General features: G+C 43.2%; 1 protein-coding gene across 3 annotated transcripts in view; it reads left to right on the forward strand.

Annotated features, from left to right (window-relative positions):
* Positions 1-21,858, forward strand: part of NCKAP5 (NCK associated protein 5) — a 1,061,124-nt gene that overhangs the window by 113,081 nt on the left and 926,185 nt on the right. For all 3 annotated transcript variants that reach the window (XM_069616577.1, XM_069616575.1, XM_069616574.1), the window contains exon 2: positions 20,100-20,163. In XM_069616577.1, coding sequence (XP_069472678.1) covers positions 20,100-20,163 — 64 coding nt within the window. The remainder of the gene's footprint in view (positions 1-20,099; positions 20,164-21,858) is intronic.

Genomic DNA, 21,858 nt, shown 5'->3' on the forward strand with positions numbered 1-21,858 from the left:
GGAATGATTGTTCGAATGCAAGTGGCACTATGCTCATCATGTCATCACTATCACTTGTGAAAAGAGATTGGTTCATGGCACATGCACTTATTTCTAGCAGAGAACTGGAGCATGTCTTTCTCTATCCCAATGCACTTCTTGAAGGATTGTGTCCAGGGACCTAAATGCACCAACCTATATTTAATACAGGCGTTGAAATTCACCCATTTAAAAAGCTTCCCCATGAGGATTTTGATCTGGTGCTTACCTTGCTCTCATTGCCTTTAGGAGCAACTCTTGTGACTCTTGTCACGACCGCCATTGTGCTACAGAGTCTTTCCGGAGCAATGAGAACAGGGAGTTGGTTCACACTATAAACACACTGTGCATTGATTTCACTCATGTTCGCGGTAGGCCCTCCTACTGTAGTAGAGCGGTGGTACAGATCACAGATATGTGTTCGTTGACTGGTGCCAACTTCTCTTGCTGCAGTCTAGGAAGCTTTCTGTTTGCTCTCTTTTGAATGGTTGGAAACAACAGGAGGGACAATCACAAAGGGGGATGAACCCCCCTGGACTATTCTGTCCAATGCATAAGTAAGGCCTGTCTGCTTGTGTTGTGGTCAGTGTGTGAATGGGAAGCTTCGAGGGATCTACCGTACCTCTGACATGCTCCGCTCCAGGTCTCTTTGTAGCACAGTGGCAGTAATGGCTGTGGCTTCACCATTGGCTCTCATTTACTGTCAATGTCCCCTCCTTCTGTCTCACACGATAGGGTTTTAATGGAAACAGCAGAAGGATAGCAATGATAGCACTTCTCCTTGATGCATGTAAGGCTCAAATAATGTGTATTGAAACTGCCAGAGGAAATACACCTTCTATAAAACAATAAATACTTTCTTATTTTGTGAGAACAATTTGTATGCATTGCTACCTTTATAAAAGCAGTTTATTTGCATATTCATTTTATAGTTTCTGTCACATGTATGTTGCGTTATTGGTATTTAGCGAAGATCGAGCCGCACTCACAGACTTGCTTTGTCCAAAGTGTAGATTCTGCCGGAACAGCGTGGTTAACTCAGTCAATCATGACAAAAAGATTAAAAAAAGAATCCTTTATTCGTCCAACAACATGGAATTAAAAATCAATTAGCAACCCGCACCCAGTAGACACGGAAGGCCATCAAGGGGATAACGCGTTTCGCTACAACTCGTAGCTTGATCACATGGCGTTCTCCACGTTCTGGGCACGTATATACACATTTCTGTTGCTAGATTCATGCATATAGAAAGAGGACTGATGTAATCCTTCAATTTCTAACTGAATAACACACAGTGAGAAAGGCTGCCAGCGTTATAAATAACATATTCAATGATGTCTATCGGATCAGAGGTATAAAATGCACTCTAGGTGAGAGTGGATCAATAGGAATACTTTTTTTATCCATAATTAAGCTCGTAGTCTGGCAAATTCAGTGTAAAGTGCGATCAGACAAAATGTTCCCCTTTCCCTTTCCATTAACGTAAAGTGCATAGGGCATACATATTCAATCACAGGCATTATGGATATAAAACTCAGACATCTGGTGTCAGTCAACGCATATGGTACAAATACATTCTAGTCTATTAACTGGATACTCTACTTTTCCTTATCAAAATGATTACAGTGTCTTCAATATACTTGGGAACAGATTGCGGGATTACACAAATATTAAAGTGCATAGTGAGAATTCATCTCTGTGTCTTATGTTAATATACTTGGGAACAGATCGCGGGATTACACAAATATCAAAGTGCAAATTCATCTCTGCATCTTATGTTCAACACCGTCCATTTCGTATCCTAAAAAATGTTAGTAACTGCAGCAGGTTATGAACAGTTATCCTTGGTTGGTATCTGCATTTTCAAATGCCTCAGATACGGTCTCATTGTGTTTTAAAGTGTTTGATATAAGATGTCACCGTTTGTGCTCAAATCATCTGCCACAGTATTTTTATCCATTATACAATGCATAGTGCAAGTACAATTTATCCTGGATAGACTGACATTGGCACACTAGTTTCTGATAGACCTTTCTCAAAATGATAGTGTTAACATCAATCTCATAATGCAAAAATCTTGACCATCCTCATAGCTTAGCCTCCGGTCAGGTCCAAAATCACAGATCTCCTATGTGTATATAAGACTAATCCCATTAAACATTAGTTAAAAGGCTCCCGTCAATTATTTTCAGTTGGGGGAAGGAATAAAAAAATGGCACATTTAAACACAGTGAGTAACGTGAAAAGAAAAAAGAGAGAAGAAAAAGAAGAAGCAAAACAATGAACAACAATGTGAGCTGGGGCAATAGAAGGGGGACAACCTCTATGACTTGACCAGCAATATACAGATGGTAACAGCGTGCATCTCTATAGTATTGATGCAAAGATGGTCCAAGTTGCAAGATAGTGGTAAACCTTTTGTGTCGCATGCTGTGGGCACTTGTTTCCTATTGTCTGAAATGAACTGTTCATTCAATAGAATATGGATTCTACATCTAGTGAAGAAGGCTATATATTGCATATCATCTCTAACCATATCTGCATTTTCAGTACAGAATATATCACTCTCCTAGGTATGTATAAAGTTCTTTGTCGATATTGTGTCCCAATGGTATTTTGCTTTCAAAATCAATGATACAATGTGTTTCATATTGTCTCAGAAACTTTTCTCTATTTCCACCCCTCGGTCCGATGTTGATTTGTTTCAATCCAAAAAATGAAAAGTCACATAGCTTTCATTCATGTTCTTCCCAAAAGTGTTTGGCTATCGGGTATGTGTAGTCTCTATTCTTGATTGCTCTGATGTGTTGCAGAATCCGTATCTTTAATCTGCATTTTGTGCTCTCTATGTACCATTTGTTACAGGTGCATTTCAGGACGTACACAATATATTCATACTCGCAAGTAATCTTTTCAGTGATGGTAAGTGTCCTATTCAAAATAGGATGAACATATGTGGAACATTCATCAGCATACTTGCAAATCTTACACTTGGAGCACACTTAGTGCATTTACAAAACCCTCTTTTCTTTGTGCCATCCAGATGGAAAAATTACTTTTGGGTTCAGGTGCCATGTAGCTACTCACTAGAGTGTCTTTTATGGATTTACATTTCTTGAAAGAGAAACTGGGATGGGTACCGAGTGTATCATGTAAGTCTGTATCGACCATAAGTAAATACCAATGTTTCTTTATGATATTTTTGATTGTCTTAGCCGTTTGTCCATAGGTCAATATCAGACGTGCCTTCTCTTCACTCCTTTGGGTTTCTTTCGCATCCTTTTGGTCAGTTAATAGTGTCATCCTATCACATTTACGTGCTTTTATTTAAGCCTGTTAGATCACCTGTTTAGGATAGCATTGTTTGTTAAACCCCCAGGCTGTGATCTTACTTTGTTGATCATACATTTCGATCGTTGTGCAATTCCTTCTTAATCGAATCAATTCCCCATAGGGTATACTCCAGGTCAGAATTTTACAATGTGCACTGTTTGCATGTAGAGTTGTATTCACTCCAGTGGGTTTTCTAAACAGTTTGCTCTTTAGTTTACCATCTTTGATAGAAACCGTAACATCAAGAAAAAACACCTTCTCAGAGCTGTGTGTTTCTGTGAACCTAAGATTGAACGTGTTCACATTCAGCTGTTTGACATAGTTTATCCATTCATCAGACGTCCCTTTCCAAATTATGGAAAGGTCGTCAATGTAACGGAACCACATAACAATCTTATTTGTGCACCTTTTGTGTTCTTCTTTGAAGGCTTCATACTTTTCCCAATGGCCCATTGTTAAGTTGGCGTATGAAGGAGCGAAGGTAGTGCCCACATATATATATATGCCGTAACAGTATGACCTTGTAGCAATGTGGACCTGTGTAGTAGTGCGCACACCTGCAGCTCTAGGTTGCATTGCATCATAATGTATGCGAGGAGCGAGGCGCAATTTTTGTCAGAGGATATAAGTGAGTATCTTGCATGATAATGAGATGTGGCTGTATGTCATGTGATCTGAAATCGTAGATACATTTTAAATTTGAGTGGGATACTCCAGGAAGTTGTTACTGCATTGTAGTGTGTTCTGGTTTACGTTGGTTTAGGTGAGTGATGTGTAATGTCTATCAGAGGGTATAAGCGAGTGTCAGGTGTGATGAGCCACAATGGCCTTGGTCTACGATAGTGTTCTTCAAATTGTGGGGTGCCATAGACCTCACCACCATGAAATGCCCTCACAGTGCGGGGAGCCATGGGTTCTCCTGGACCACTTGCAAGTAGAAAATGTTAGTTATGGATATGATGCATTATATGTAATGTCACATTTTCGGAGTGCATTTATGGTTTGATGGGAGATAAAAAATGAGTCTGGTTTGGTATCCAAATGAAAGTACGTGTCGTCAGGTGTGTTCACTCTTCGCCTAGTAATGCCCACCTGCTCAGCCCACCCTTTGGAAAAGAATTACAAGCAGGACTGATGCAAGCGTTTTCTTCAACGTAAGCAATGTACATTTTTGGCGTCACCTCTCCAGCCACCAGGGTGCCATTTGTTACTTTTATGTGGTTTCCTAGGCAGGAGAGTAGTAGTGGCTGCATTAGAAGTCACTCACACTTCGAATTCTGAAGCAAAATAGCAGATAACACTTTTGAAAAGTCCATTCGAGCTAAAACAATGGAGACTCCACAACTCTGAAAAATGAGTGGTGTCTTTTCAGGCTCCGCTAGCATTCTGTGAAGACATAAAAAATAAACTCTTTATAGACTTTTTTTTATGAATGGATTTGATGCAATGAAGACATAGCTGTGCTCCGTATTGCACATTTATCTGAACAGCACGAGGCATGTCTCTTGATATCAGAGCAGCATTGTCTGATAAAGCAGGCAGGGGAATGTGTGCGGGCCCTCTGTGGCGCGTTGAGAGGGGCAGAATCCTTGTGAAGAGCGCTGCCGCCTCAAGAGAGCGCCAAGTGTCTGACATCGTATGCTGGGTGCTTGAGAACAGAAATAAACAGCTGTCACCATGTTTTCAACGCAGGGGGCTATGAGAAAACTGCCACGACACTCATCTTAAGCATTGACGAACGCCTGACAAACGCCTTTCCCTGCCTCGACGGGCTCTGCCCTTGATGGGCAAAACTCCCAGGAGGCCACTAATCATAGCACCTGAGCATGTTAGAGTTAGGTTTCAGGCATTTCTCAGCCTCCTAACCAACATACTAGGGGCGGTGAAATGGGTGACTGCGGTCCTCACAATGTCAGCTGCCCTTCCGCTGAACCTTAAGTTCTTGCCTCCCATAAGCTTAAGCAGGTAGGGTAATGTCTGACTTTCCACACTGCTCCTTTCCCTCATCTGCCAACTAGCAGGTGATTGTTTTGTTTTTCATGGGAAACAATGTATCTATTTGTGACAGAGACTGAGAGAGAGAAAGAGAGGGAGGGAGAGAGAGACAGAGAGAGAGAGAGAGAGAAAGAGAGAGAGAGAGAGAGAGAGAGAGAGAGGGAGGGAGAGAGAGAGACAGAGAGAGAGAGAGAGAGAGAGAAGAGAGAGAGGGAGGGAGAGAGAGAGACAGAGAGAGAGAGAGAGAGAAAGAGAGGGAGGGAGAGAGAGAGAGACAGAGAGAGAGAGAGAGGGAGGGAGAGAGAGAGACAGAGAGAGAGAGAGAGAGAGAAAGAGAGAGAGGGAGGGAGAGAGAGAGACAGAGAGAGAGAGAGAGAGAGAGAGAGAAAGAGAGGGAGGGAGAGAGAGAGAGACAGAGAGAGAGAGAGAGAGAAAGAAAGAGAGAGAGAGAGAGAGAGAGAGAAAGAGAGAGATAGAGAGAGAGAGATAGAGAGAGAGAGAGAGAGAGAGAGAGAGAGAGAGAGAGAAAAAAACCTGTTTGGAAATGGCCAGGGGTAGGAGCTCAGAGGTGCAAGTTGTTTTTCCTCTTAAGGCCTACTCCTGCCTTCGGATGACTAACGGACTCCCTTCTAAGATCTCCTACCACCTTCGACTACACACACAAACCCCCACAGAAGGCCACCATAGGCCTAGCCGTTAGCACACCAACACTAACCGAGCCACAAATAAGCTCTTCTCTTTAGCCCTGTTGTACTCTCCCACATCAGCTGCTAACCATACCTGAAGCGCTTTAGTCTAGCAGATGCTGGGCTCTTCCCTCTGGATAGCATAATGCCAGGTTTTCTTCCTCCAAACCCATATAAAGCAGATTGACACTCAGGAACTGGGTACTTCCAACCTGCACCTTAAACACCACTGCCTTTTATATCTGCCTTTACCACTGTCCCACTAAGCAACTCCACCCCCTTTTTCTCTTACAGTGCCAAGTGCAGCAAGGTCACCAATATTAGCAGACTACCACTTATATTACATTAGGTGGCTATTGCAGAAACAGAACATTATTAAACAGCTTCTAGATTGCAATGAGAAGCGCCATCGGTGCTGACATCAGTAAGCATTACAATCTGGAATACCAAACAATTTGCATATTTCCTGAGATGTGATGAATCTGTAATATTTCACCTAACCAAATCCAAATATATATTCAGATAAATTGTACTATCTGCAGGACCACAGAGAGGATCTTCTTGAGTGTTTTTTGCATGCTGATGATCAGCTTAACCGGTCTGCGTCCCGCCGAGGTATTCAAACCTTCGGCATAGAGAAGAAAGTAGCCTTCGAATTGATGTGTGTTGCCGCTTCTTGTCATATGTAACAGAAAAAATGGGGGGTAGATGGAAGCCAACTGGTAACACTCCGCGATCTTGGTCCACAAAATTGTATTGCAATCACTGTACCTGTGTCGCACTTGCTGGAGAGATAGAGGTCCAAGACCCCGCCTCTATGAAACAAGTAGGTTAATAGACCCTCCTACATATAAATGCAACACTCTTCAAGTTAAGTGGTTTCAGAATTGCGTTTTTTTTAGCACACACAATTCTAGAATAATTCTGCCAAATTGCCCTATATGGTAACACGTGTTTCGGCATCTAGACAGTGCCTTTCTCAAACCAGGGCTGTACTGAATGTCAACCGTGTCTGTTTAATGCAGTCTGTTACAGTAGTAATAACCGGGTTAAATCCCCTAAAGTATTGCGGTCCCGATAGTCCGCTTTATTGCAGTACAGTTAGTAATTGGGGTCAAATCCCATCTGCTGAAAAAAGCCCAATTCGTGCTCCAAGCGTCAAGTCAGTTAGTTCTTGTCATATGTAGGCACATCACAGAGGCAATGAAGACATGCAGAGCCTAGGCTACTGTATCTTTCGCCACACCCAAAGGTGCAGGGTATGTCCGATACTGAGTACAACTGAAGTGAGGAGCAAGGATGATGGAACACCACAAACACAGTGAAGACCCGCTGGGAGCTCATGGTCTACAGGAAGAAGTAGCTGGAGTGGGCGCCAAGCCGCGAAATCGCGAGTGAGAGGAAACTGACTGACCATTGCAACAACCAAGAGAAGCAACGCCAGCTCACAGACCGGAAACGCCTCCAGAAAGACAGAGAACGAGCTGTGCCAACTGGGGGGAACGGGGTACCAAAGACCAAGAAGTAAAACTGACCAGTGCTGCCGAAGGAGACGGGATAGAGAACATTGGCAGTTACAGTATGAATAGTGCTGTCAAATGTAATGTTGCATGTTGGGAAACTGAGGCCCATGTCAAACTGAGGGGGTTGATGTATAATACATTGCTGGCTATGGAAAAATGTGTCTCAAGACCCCTAACAATTAGAGTAGAATTGTGTATAAGAAAACTTTACATTTTGAAAGACTGAGTCACAAGTCCCCATCATTTGAAATACAGATGTAATGGATATACGCTTCAATTAGTGTATAGGTACCAGACAACACCCAAAAAGCTGTTTCTACCCTAGGGGACAAGAACCTAGTACATAGCACGACACAACTCTAACTCCATGTGATATGCAAACTATATATCTGTTTCTTTTATGTATGACCCACTTTGCTTTAAACAACCTCTAGAGTTATACAAATTCCGTAATTCACAGAGTTAATGTCACATAGGTATGCTTGTATTGCACCAGTTAGCCTGGGGAGTCAAATGCAGCTCCTGTTAGTTGTTGGTGTCTAGCTATCCAGACCTTTCTTGGATGTAAACAAGGGCTAAAACGCTGAGAGCAATTTAGATTCTCAAATCCCACGAGATGTTGAGAGAACATCCATTCCTGACATGATGAAGGTAGGGGAAGTGAACTGCTAACTACATAGCAAATTGACACATTTTCTAAACTCTGAACTTTTGTACATTGCGAGAGGGAAGACGAGTTAACAAGAAGGAATAAGAGACTCTTTGACAATAAAGGGTGACACCTTGATGACAACACCAAACCCTGCCCTACATTCTGCAAATTTCTTTAATAAAGACCCTTTCGATATATTATTGAACCCGTCCTCCATTTGTCTTGTCGCTGAGTCTTCGCCATATGTTGACTTTCCTGTACTTGTGCTATCCTCCTCCCTTGTCCCCGTTACTTCTGCGCCTGCTCCCGGTTCAAAATATGTACAGTTTGCAAGATATGCCAACTTTTTATAGTTACCCCAAACACACTGTAAGCAAGCTGTTCACATGTTAATGATTGCTATCTTCTTGCCCTTTCTCTCTCTGCTTAAAAGGGGGTTGAGATCTTCATTAATGTTACCAAGCCCTTGTAAGCTAGTGCTTTACACAACAATTACCTAACTGCCATCCGATATGATATGATATAGCATTTATAACCTGCCTATACACAAGTGTTTCAAATGGCGACGAGGCAAGGGAAGGGGAACAAAGGGAGGACAGAGGCAACGATCTTACTAGGCCAAGTGACATTGAGATCGTGCAAGTGCAGTGGAGAGGGGAGGGGAGAAGTTCCAGGGGGAGGAGGGCAGTGCTGTACATAGGATCAAAACAATAAGATCTGTGGCCAGCAGGTGGCAGGAGCAAGGCTAAGTGTTGACAGCTGGTGTCCAATACATGCAGGTAGGGGACTGTAGGGTTACAGATACAGCCTCAAGTGCAACGGTTGCCAGGAGGCAGTGTGGGTGTGCAACTGGTCGGGCAGAGGCCTGGGCCCGAAATCAAAGGGTAGCCAGGTGACCAGTGCAGTATCAGACAGGAGATCAGCAGGGGAGAGGAAGAGAAAAGGCAGAATCAAAGAGGAAGGTCTTGAGGTGCTTCTGGAACCGGACATGGTTCTCCTCAAGTTTCAGAGAGGCGGGGAGGCTGTTCCAGAAGGAGGCACCAGTTGAAGAAAGAGATCTACCACCAACTCGTTGCTTGGAGAAGCGTTTGACCCTGAGGGAGTTGGAGGTGTAGGAGAAAACCTTTGTTTTAGTTTCTGGATAGTTTTGTGAACATATTTTGAGATGTTTCTCAACACACTTTTAATGAATTAATGAACAAACGGATACACGTGTCTATCAGGGATCTTCAAACAGAATACCCACAAGGTACACCTCCTTCTTAACTAAAAAGAAGGTCCACTTATAAAGAATTCCATTGATTGTTTTTCCCAGGTCACACTGAATATTTATTCTTAAATTATGGTGATTTAAGATTGATATGCACATTTACCCTCTATGTTATGTTAAAAAACGTTCATACTGTGCCCATATGGTCTTTCAGCACTGGGTCTGGGCCGGAGAGTGACATGTATTGCACCTGCTGGGGGTGAACCAGAATGTGGTCTATTCTGGACAGAAACATGCAACTTGGGGAGAAGATAGTAGAAGTCGAATAGGAGTAGGAATGAATAGACACATAAATGGAAAGGCACAAGTGTGTTGAAATAAGTGGAGATTTGTGTGTTTTTGATAGTATGAGTGCAAATGTTATGTTATGGTAAGGATATTTATACCGTGCACTATCACCCTGGTGCACTGGCAGATCTGAAACGCAAGGGGGTAGGGTAGGTTAGTAGGACTTAGCGGGAAAAGGCTCCAGAGAGCTATAATGTTCTGTTGGCAGCTTCAAGTCGATTTACACCGTTCGCTGAACGTGGGTGTGATTTTTCAGTTGGTAGCTGTCGTGTGCTGTGTGTGAAGTGTGTGCGGTTTGTTGTGCGGTATAGGTATGGTTATGTTAGTTTAGAATTGAGAGGTGCGAACAGAGGGATGAGGTTATTAGTGGGTTTGGTTAGTTGTGGTGCTCCATCATACATTCCTATGCTATGGCCACCTGTGATAAACGTCCCTGTTGGTGTGGCATCTTGTGGTGCTCAGGGGGGATGGGGAATCTCCCTCCTTTATTCTGTGTAGGGCTGTGTGTTGTCTGTGGGGCAATCTAGAGATAGTGCCTCCTCCTCCCTCACCCACTACCCATTCTCCTGGATAATTTATTTCTGCACCCGTTTTGCTCTTTGGCCTATACAGGTGTGCACCTACCACCTTTTTCCTCTGCCTCTTCCGGGGACGTCAAGGGGTGGCGGGTGGGCTTTGTGGCCTTTTCTCTGTGCTCTAGATCTACAGGGTATAACTCTTATCCCTCTTTCTGGGGTTCAGTCTAGGATGCTCCCATCTCACTCTTTAGACTCCGTTAAGGCCCTCTATCGGGGCCTGGCTCTATCTCCCACTCAGAAGTCTCTCTAACTTCCTGCCCTTGTCGTGGTATGCTTTAGTCCTCTGTCCTGTGAGGTGTGTGTTCATTCCGAGGGGTGTGGGTGTTGCTCATTCGTTTTCGTCCGGTTCTGAGTTGAACAGCCAGGTTGTTAGGAGTTTTTTGTGTTTTTTAGATGGTCCTGCATGTTTCAAATTTCTCTCTAGAGTTATTGGTATTGGATCAAACACATTTTGGTTGGCACCAAAGGGAGTAAAACCATTCCATGATGCTGAGCAAGTTTCTGTGAGGGCAGTTTGCTGTACAGTGATTTTGTGGTGCTAGAATTAGTCAGCGCATGGTTGTGTGATAGACTTGAGATGGACTCAAGCATGCCCTTAAGTATGCATGCTTCTTTACCAGAACGTCCCTCTGGATAAACCCAGGAGGATAACCAGTGGGAGCCGCCTAAGAGAAATACCAAAACCAAGAGTTTGTCATGCAACGGTCAATACAGGGAACACAAAGAATGAAGCAGAAGGGGTAATCTTGATCCTTCTTGATGAGGGCTGAGATTGCTGAGCAATATTAGGTGGTCGGCAAAACTGGGGTGCTTTACTTTGGAGAAGGCTATCGAATTATAGTAATACATACCCTTTTACTTATATCGTGCTCATTGTTGTTTGATCGTGTTGTTTTAGGCTTACACATTAATTTGGAATTCCACTATCTTCTAGATTAGAATTTTAGCAACATTGCATTTTTACCATTCTTTAAGTGATAAATATTGGTATTAGTTATTTTGTTTAATCAGTTTGAAATTTAAACAGTTGTGACCTTGCCCTGTTTTCAGGACCCGCCTGTTGTCAGAAAACATATTTTGTGCCTCCTTTCTTGTCGGCAGGGCTGCGAACTACAATTTCCATAAGAATTGTAGTCCACGTGCATATATAGGGTATATTCATGCGCGCCAGTGCCGGCCAAGTCTGTACAAGTTTGCGTGAGGACGCGCTTAACTTGCTGGTCGCATCCTTGCCGGCCTGTACGGTTTAGGATTACACTTTAGGCTGCTGCATTGTGACTGTTGGATTTTGTGTAATGGGGTCTCACCAGACTTTATCTGATCTGCTGACCGCTCAGCGACTGCATCGGAAAGCTGTAGTTTGCGCTGTACAGATGAGCAGTCTGCTAGTGTGTAAATGGAGAATAGATCGGATGTTTCCAAAAAATTGGCTGCGAGGGAGTCTGGATTAGATGGGTTACTCCAACCTAGTATACCCATGTCTCAGGAGGAGGTAACTGTTGTCCACAATTCCTATTAACAAACAGCAAGTGGCTCAAGGGTGTGAGAAGGAATGATGTACGCTGTTCCTTCAGGATAACAGTGGCCAGCATGGTGGGAGATAGAAAGCCCCAGTAATATGCCCATGATGGACGAGGCAACCACAGTGTCGGTTAACGCTAATATTATAGATACTGGGTCAGTACAAATTACATTCATTAATACCAGGTCACTTCCAAAACACTCTCTTGATATACATGATCCTATTGTAGAAAATAAGATAGATAGTATGTGTCTCACCGAGACATGGCTACAGACATCAAGTGGGCAACATATTGAAGAAGCTACCCTCCAGGTTATGAATTCTTTGGTCAACATCAAGCTGAAGGCGTTGGGGCTGGGGTGGTCATAATCTTTTCGGAAGGAGCTAGGAATGTTGCAAAAAATAAAGCTCTTTAACTGGTTGTACAATGTGCTTTCGCTACTAGCCATTGCTTAACGATACTTGACTATTGACGAGTAAGAAATGGTATGCTAAGTATAGAATGGTGGTGGTGAGTGACTTTTTATGGCTGGCTAGTATCTTGCTACTTCATATTGTGCACCCAGTCTTTAAGATTAATGCAAACATAAGAAACATAGGCAAGGCCATAGTCTTCTTTCTGGATAAAAGAAATATTGTAATGCCCAGTAGGCCTGACATCACCCTAGCACCACTGAAGAGTACTAGATGCAGCCAAATGGGTAATTAAAGGATGAAGGAAGTACAACCATATGAGCTACATCTTGATAGACATTCACGTGTTGCCATCTTAGCCCCCTCATGTTTAAAACATTTTACCTCAAAAGTCACCACCCTACATGACTCAGAAAGTCAGTTCTCAGGAGGGCAAAACAACCCAAGAATTCCAAGGGGATAACCAGTAGACAGGTCTTCTCATGTAAACAATGGACTGATTGAATGTAATGCTCTTTATTAAATAATTCAGATATAGAATGATTTTCGTCTCTGAAATATGATGTAACTAATTTTGAACATAATAACACCAAATATTTTACTGAAAAACAAAATTGGGTAATGCAAATTAGTTGCTGTATTTATGCTAACATGTGAAAAGTGAACATGCACACTTTTACAACTTGCATGTTAGTATTCTGCAAGGAATTGGTTGACAGAACCACAAGAGACATTTAGTGTAGTTATGAACAGAACTATTTTTATTTGAGACTTATTATAAATAAAGACAAAATAAATAGCACATTTCTGTTACATGGCACAGAATGTATATCTTATGTATTGTGACTGAAGCTATGAACTTTGGTTCACCGGACCTGTGTGTTTATTTATGGATCAGACTTCTTGAAACCAGGAATGCACATGCCCCATTATCCATCACTGTGATCTAGGCATTAAAAAATTAATGGCACTTCTCTATTCATTTGAGACAAATGTCTGTGTTGCAGATACAATAAAGTATGCCCAAATGAATTCCAAACTCAGGGGTTTTCATGGTCATATTATTGTGAGCTTATCAGGAAGGTCACCATGGTAAGAAATTGATGAATGTGAGTATTGGCAGCTTCAAATATGCAAATGTCTCCAGAAACCATAAGCTCAAACCTGGCGGAGCAATACAGACTCATGTAGAATGTGTCTATTCTATTACAGTAGTCTATTAAAATGGCTTTTTGTTAATGATAGCAGATGTCTGTGTTCATACCGGGACCGAAGCAAAACAAGTTGGAAATACATTTTCGGCTATGGTTTTAGAACCATTTGTCTGATTTGAAAAACAATAGATCTGAATTCAGTGGATGAAGGAGAACAACATTTATACAAAGAGGTATATATTAAAATGTATGGATTAGTATTCTATTTGCACATTTTAATAACTCTGTAATGATGTGTGCTAATGTTTCACGAGTGTCTTTCATTAAGCAAAAACGGCAGAAATTGGCATTTGTCGCTATTTGTTTTCGATTTGCTTGGAGATTCCTGGTGTTCCACAAATTGAAGCGCAATTTTAGAATGCCATTACGGATTTTCAGAGGGGCACCGGACCAAATAGGGAGGCAAAGTTTGTAATTTTTTAAGTGGAAACCGGGCTTCCTCCATGTTATGGTATGAAAGACACAGATTTCTGGTGTTTATCCAGTCCAGCTCAAACGTTTGTTCTATCTACAATGATTTCCAGATATTTCAACAGGAAAACGTCAGTCATTTCCAAAAGCTGTGTACATGGTGCTGATGTAAAAACGGTTTGGTCAGATCACGATATACTTCCAACACAATTTCAATGTCACTTTTAACAACAATTATTTAGAAATTACTGTGTGAAATATCAGGACATTATATCCTTCTTTGTAAACCACACTGGTTGCTGGTATCATTTGATAAGGGCATAATCAAATTATTTTCGACATATTTTTAAACTGTTTCTTCTGATTTATGTTTCGTTTAAAGCAGAGAATCAATTATTTAATATTGAGTATCCAGAGATGTTAGCTGATCCCATATGCGTCCATAATAGTCCAATATATATTTCACTTATATATGTTTATAAGTGAGACGACTGCAGGCAGGTTTGTTTTTTCTTTTCTGTAAACAAGCTGCTTGATGTATTATTTAAATAAAACGGAGTATTTATATTAAAACGTATGTTTATTGTCCCAGATTTTGGGGTGTGATTGTTGTGGTGGTGTCTATTAGATGAGGGATTTTTCTGTGTAAAAAGAAACATTAGAAAAGCAAATAAATTCCATAGACAGAAGTCATTACACTCCATTCACACTGACAGGGTCAGGAACAACATCCCCGCTCACCGCAGACACTCCCCATCTCTCCTGAAATTGGTATCTTATGGTGATATGGTGGGGTATCTTGAAAAGTGCACAATTGTCCAAAACAGCTTCTTATTGCTGAACTAGAAAGGCCTGGAAAGCGGTACTATCACAGGGAGGGAACAACAATACATTTGATGTGTGTTTATATGATTGACTATAAGCAGCATTGAAAGGAGCTAGAGACTCGCCCCTTCAAGTAACATCTTACCAAACACAGAGTAGCTCTGCAACTCTTTTCCCAACAGTGTGCACTGACTAATGCTCCTCGATCAAGAGCCGAAACGTTCATCTTTTTCTCTCCCACGCAGCCATCTGTTCCACTTCAGCCAGTTTATGCTTTTCAAAACCAAACTACAAACACAGCATTATTTCAAATTTCTGTTGTTAGACTGACAGTCTTTTTTTTACCAGCGGTGGACCCATACGGTAAGTCACACTGCAATCAAGAATAACACATGAGGGAATTTTCCAGTTGCGCGGCCCCGCATTCCTATAGATTTCAGTTTCCACTAAGTGTTTATGGATTTGACCTAGGCTGTTTGTTCCGAGTGTATTTTAAACGATGAGTGTGTTCCTCTTACCCTTTACACAGGCATCAACAGCTCTTGTGTGTCTTGCTCATACGCTGTCCCTAGGCAGTTGTTTTGCGATTAAATAGTCAATCCTGCTGAGATTTCCTTGGCTGTCATCTGCACTACAGCCTGGAGAAAATGCAGGGAGGCAACACAGAAGCGCAAGTGACTGTTTGTAGCAGGCGGACCGTGTCCTTCAGATAGGATTAGCCATTTGTGTCATGTGCTTATGGTAACTCCGCAGAGGAGAAGAGTGATGCAAGCCGTGTCCTGAGGACGGTGGACATTTGCATAAGAAAGAAGCTGGTAGCAAAGTGGCGTACCTATGATTTTCAATGAGGCTGAAGTTGGTGGGCAGGCCCATATGCCCGGGAAATTTGGCAGTGATGAGTCGAGTGAGGGATTGTGACTGATTTGCAAATGACGGGAAACCTATATCTCAGACTGTCTGAAATCAGACACATGCTAAAGCCTCCAGTTAGCAAGGCTGCAGTGTGTTTGGGAATGTCTTATCTGTTTAAAGGGTACTTTGCTTTTACAGGAACTTTGAAAACTGCAGAGACAGAAGGCTAAACCTTAAAATAACACGTGTGAATTTAGGCTTTACTGTCCGATTAACTCTTCTGACAATCTATGCAATGTGTGTGCTCTCGTCTTAATGAAGCATTTCTGAAGAAGAAAAAAACTCTGCTGATGGTTTAGCAGGTCGTGAAACTGTGGTATGTGAAATTGTGGTGTTGAAGGCATTGCACCTTGTGGTGGCTACAAGTTGGCAATGGCAAAAAGGACTCAAGTGTCTAGGATGTGTCTCTCATGGACATAGACGGTATGCTCCTGGCATGGCTAGCTTGCTGCTAGCTCTTTGACCTACTGGTTTCCCTTTGCATGTTGCCCCCACCTCCCCTCACACTGCAATGTTCTTCCCCATCATTCCTACAATGCATCTTCCTGCCAGGGCAGTCCTCCCCTTCGTGCCGTCTCTATTGCTCCACCGCCTCAGGCATAGTAGTCACAGCAGGGCTCTTGTGATCTATACATTGCAACCACCCCCTAATCTGATTTCCTCATACTCTTGGAAACCATACTCTCCAATGCCTTCCCTCTCCAGCCCACCTCTGATTTGTGATCCCAATGCCCTTTTGACTTGTTTTCTTTTTTGAGAAGGAGGCTACCTTTGACAAGCTCTTTACATGATCACATATGACCAATTGGGCAATCCCATGTGTGGCTGCTTTAAATTGGTAATAGCGATGTAGTGATCTATATAAGAGCCAGGTGTAACACTGGGACAACAAGGAGGAGGGCACTGACTTACAGTTGCATAAATACATGTTACCGGACTAACAATTTGAAATATCTCTGCAAAGTACACAAATATGATTTTCAGTATTTAAAAGAGTGAAGGGCAGCATCGTGAATGAGGGAGGGGAGGATATGAGCAGGCTGCACCGGTGCTAATGAGCTGCCTCTTCAAGGGAGCCTTGAAGTCAAATATTAGGATAGACATGATGTGGAGTCAAGGCCGTTCCAGTGGTGGGGCGGGCCGAGAGTAGGGTGAAGGAGCTGAAGCCAGAAGTGGCACAGGCAAGGTGTGGTACGGAACTGTTGAGGAGAGTGGAGATGCCATAGGGCATGAGGGTGAGTAGTGAGTAAGAGTCTGGTAAGGGAGCCATGGATAGCTTTGTAGACCTTGGGCCTCATCACGAGTTTGGCGGTAACCCTTAAATCCGGCGGTAGCGCTGTTACTGCCGGATTTAAGGGTCTGCCAAATCAGGGCTTCGGTGGATTTCTCCCCAGCTCTGAGCTGGGGGGAAATCCGCCGAAAATTCACGCTCATACCGCCGGCGGGAAATCCGCCGGAGGTATGAGCGCGAAATTTCCCCATTGAGCCCAATGGGGAATGGGGCATTCCCGAATGGGCTCAAAGGGGAATGGGGATTTCCAAATCCGCCAAACCCGTGATCCGGCGCTAATAGCGCCAGTGGGTTTGGCGGTAGGGCAGATAGCGCCAGCGCTATTAGCGCCGACGTTACCGCCCAATTCGTGATGAGGCCCAAGATGAAGAAGGAAGGTTAGGCAGGAGCTATTGCACATGGTCAGCCATGCCTACCTGCAGCGCTGCGTACAGGTGGATGAGGATTGGGGGAGGTTAACAGCAGTGCGGGAAGCACAAATAAGTAACATGCGAAGTGGGTAAATGCAGTAAAGTCCCCAGGGGAGTGTAGTAGAATATTTTAGCCTGCTGAGGACAAGGCTGGAGATGAGAGTTTTGTTGGAGTGAAGAGTGGGAAAAGGGCTGATTTTCCAGGTTTTTATGTGGTTAAGCTTGGCTACATATAATTCATAATGAAGTATTGAATTTTCAGATCGTTGTTAATGAAGACTCACAGGTTGCACGTCATGGGGGTTTGGATGAGGGCATCAAGTTTGAAGGGTCAAGGGGAGGGCAGGAGGCATGAGGCATATGAAGGCAGCAACTAAACCACCTGAGTTTCAGAAGAGTTCGGCATCAGGCACAACGTATCTGTGCAATGCTGTATGGTAGTCAAGCAGTCAGTGATGTAGGAAGAACGTTCTGGTGTTAAGGAGTCGGGTGAAAGGCAAAGAGGACGTATGAGACCCTATAGGAAGAGATGCGCTTTCCAAGGGGGAACGGTTAAGGACCAAGGACACACCCTCACAGGACCCCCAACTGATAAAGGGGCTTCAAGCATGTTCCAGTAATTCAGAATGAGAAAGGTGGGACCATCTGTGTAGCATGCAATCCAGGCAGTTGCAGTGCGCTGGAAGCCGCGGTGACGGAGAATCAGGACATGTAATTAATAGTCAACACTGTTGAAGACCACGGAGACCTCAAGGAGGATAGAGATAGAGGATTGTGGGGGGAAGTGGGCAGAAGACAGGAAGTTGCACACATTGATTAGCATTTATTTGGTGGAGTGAAGAATGCAGAACTTGGAGGAGACATTACGTTCATGCGTTTCCAGGAAATCTATGATGCTGTAAAACATCACGTGCGCCAGAATTTAGAATAGACTGGAAGAAGGGGGACCGATCGGTAGTTAGTAGATTTTCTGGGCTCAGCCATAGTTTTTTTGTTGTTGTGGAGGATTAGTGATTGCCAAATTATAGCCAGCTGGGAAGATCCCTGAGTACAGGGAATCACAGTAAATACCAGCCTCCTTAACTCTTCCCGTGGGCATCCTCCACATTTTCATTTTTTATTATGACCAGGATGGATTGGCGCGCCCGTGTTTTAATTCCTACTTCTTATTGACTGTGAGGGGTCTCTTGTCAGGCTATATGTTGTAAAATGACCTGGGCCAGATAACGCATGTTCCTGGGATGCCCGATTACTGGACAGGGCCTGCCAGCATATTGACATTGCGAGAGGATGGCTATGACAACGTCATCTGGCTCTTCTCCCAGTTAGCGCAACTCTTGGATGAGATGCCACTTTTCCCTTGTATTTTTAGTCGTCGATGCTTGACGCAGGCTTGTCCGCATGGAGCCTACTTTGTGTTTTTCCGAACATTCACAAACTTTACTATGATGTGTCCAACCTGGAGTTTCAAAGAGGTGAGACCTTTCCATAAAATGAGGTCTGTGAGGGGTTGTGGGGTGGGTTGGGGCGGGCATTTTTTGATGTTTTCTAGGCTAGCCTCATTTTCCATGGGAACGTAAACCTATAGGGTTCAGTAGGTTTTGGGCAGGAAATAAAAGATAAGACCAGCGTGGTAATCAAGAAGTACCAGCAGAAATGTGGGAAGAGCCTGCCATTCAGACCACTTTTATTGGCTTTTATTGGCTTTATTGGAACTGGACGTCACGTGTGCGGGGGCAGATTCGTTTTGAACCAACTTGCCATGCTGTGAATGTATATGATGCCTAGAGAGCCAAGCACCCCAACATCTCCCACCCCAACCTCTGAACCAGTCGAAAGCGTTCACAATTGAATGTGAGAATGGAGTACGGTTGTTGATGGCTAGGTGCCTCAACCTTCGGTTCTCTGTGTGTTTTGGACTGCTACTACCACCACCCCTGACCAACAGACTCAATGTCGAGGGATCATTGGAGTCATAACCCAAAACATCTGGAAATGCTCGGGTTCTAGACCCGTGTCATAGCTTATTAATGTAATTCCTGATATTTGGTTGCTGCTGAAATTCCAAAGATAATATGTAAAAGGCGCTATTATGAAGTTGAAAACCTAAAGATTATGTTTTTAAATATATAACTGTTATTTTATTAATTATAATATGAAAAGCCAATGTACAAATATACAAAGTTACATTTGCCTAATTGCATAAATAACTTGAGTGCATTGTTTATGAAAAATATCAATTGCAACCGGATTTACTTGCAGCACGGTTATACATTTTAAGTCATTATGACAATATTGTGATCACAGAAAAGAGGGGAAAAGTTTTGTCATATCACATCTATGTTTTTTCCTCAGGATAACTACCACAGACTTTATCTGCATTGATTAAAATATAATGCAATGTAATGTTGCATTTATAATACACTAATACAGAATATGATATTACTTTATAATTATTGCGTGTGATTAATTAAAACATTAAAGTTTATAAATGAAAGAATTAGATTGTGAAGCAGAGCAATGCTTTGCTTTGAATCATTTTTTATGCAATGAGGCACCGTACACAAAATGTTCTTTTTAAATGCCAAGGGCGTATTATTCTGTTATTCATGGTAGGACCCTAGGCAACTTGCTAAATGTACAGGGGACCAGCGGGTTCTGCTGGAGATTCCAGCGTCATGTGCAAGTGTTGCGCACTGAGTCACCCTCGCATTAGTGCGAACCGTGCAATTATGCGTGTTCTTTTGTCTGTGCAGGGAGACGCTGGCAGTGGCTCGGCCGCAGCGGGAAGTTACGCGAACGAGGAGCGAAGCAACAATGGTGAGATTCTGCATGCATCCATTCAGGAAACAAAGTGCTGTATTGTGCTTTCATAAGTTGCGCTTTTGTGTGCATGGTGTCCCAGCTAAAATAGTACTATCATACATCTGCACCAACATTATTTCAAATTATGTGTCACATTGTATAAGGTTCTCTAACACAACCCAAGAAATGTGGATCAAAAAAACGTGTTCGTGGTAGAGGCCGGCAGGGCTTGCTTGCTTTGTTGTCTTGGGTCTTGTAGTTGAGGCCGGAAGGACTTTGAGCCTGAATTCTGTGCTTGGTTAGAACTTCAAAACTTGGGCTCCTGAACCGCTGGGAACTTTCAGGCCGAGCTTGTAGCCACCTGTGAGAGAGTGAAAACATTTGGCTTCTAGTTGGTGAAGATGCCCCTTTCCCTCCCCTAGAGATATCTGTCAGCTTGGCTTAGAGTGCAACAATGTTCCTTCCACAAGCCCCCTGCAGCGCAGTGATATCCCCTCCCGTTAGCTTGCAGAGACCATGTTACAATGCACACCTTCCTTTCCCTGCGACTGCAAAACCAAAAACATCTTCACCAGTCCTAGATCTTGCCCTGCCTCCTTCTGGTACAGATCATGGTGCCTCCTGCCAGCCCTCCACTGGAACACTCTAGTTTGACCTAGGGTCCGGCTTCGATCTGAACATCTCCGGAGGGTGCCTTAAATGTTACTAGTGCACTGTGCTCTCTGATGACGTCACGTGGAGAAAGTACATTGTGTTCACGCCAAGAACTGCTTACTTGTATCTAACGCATCTAACTCTGGCTGTCCGCTGCCTGCACACATCGTGGTATTTGTTCTCCAGGCAATTGTTGGCAGCTTCAGTTCGGTTTACACCGTTCGCTGAGCATAGGTGGGAATTTTCGGTCGGTAGTAGTCATGTGCTGTTGTGCAAAGCTATGCGTGGTTTGTTTTAGCTTTTTACTTTCTAAATCTTCAAAACAATAACTTCCTGTTGGTCAACTTTGTACATGTGTGCCCTCATTCCGAGTTTGGTGGAATAAGCCATGGTAATTTGGACACACTTAGTTCTCTTGGTTCTCCACGCCACTGCTGTTCTTTTTGGTGGTAAATCCACCAAATTAAGAAGTGGGACGTGGTAGTGTTGTTCCTCATTTGGTGTGTATAGAAATGATGGTAAGTCTGCTGCTGAATATTCCCCCATTTATCTGCCGGTAAAATCTCCAACCAAATGCTGTACCTCCAACTTGCCTTCAGAGTCAGAAATTGGCAGGGTGGTAACATCGGCTGTAAATCTGCTACCGCCACTTGTTATTGATTCAGCCATGGTGGGAATTCTGAGAATGAGGATCTTGGTGTTTTTGACACATGTTCTCATCTATTGTTAACCATTTGGAAGACGATACAGACAGAGATCAAGTTGGGTGAGACATGCAGAAAAGGCTTCCAGTTGCTTCCCGGTGAGGACCCGGTTCTCTTGCAAATTCTTCTCTGAATTGCTATTTTTTGTTATGTCGGGATCAGGCTTCCAATTTGGCCTTTCTCTGTTTGTCTGACATGCGCGTGAGCTCTGACATGCACGAGAGCTGTAAGGTGGCATCCCCAATGTGTGCAGATGGTCCTTTGGGCTGGTTTCAAATGAGAGTTTACCCATTTTACAAAGGTTTCTGTTCATTTCACCACAATGATCAAGTTATGGAGACGGTGGCGCCCT

This window comes from Ambystoma mexicanum, chromosome 9 (assembly GCF_040938575.1).
Source record: "Ambystoma mexicanum isolate Mex_15411 chromosome 9, UKY_AmexF1_1, whole genome shotgun sequence".
Classification (NCBI taxonomy): Eukaryota; Metazoa; Chordata; class Amphibia; order Caudata; family Ambystomatidae; genus Ambystoma; species Ambystoma mexicanum.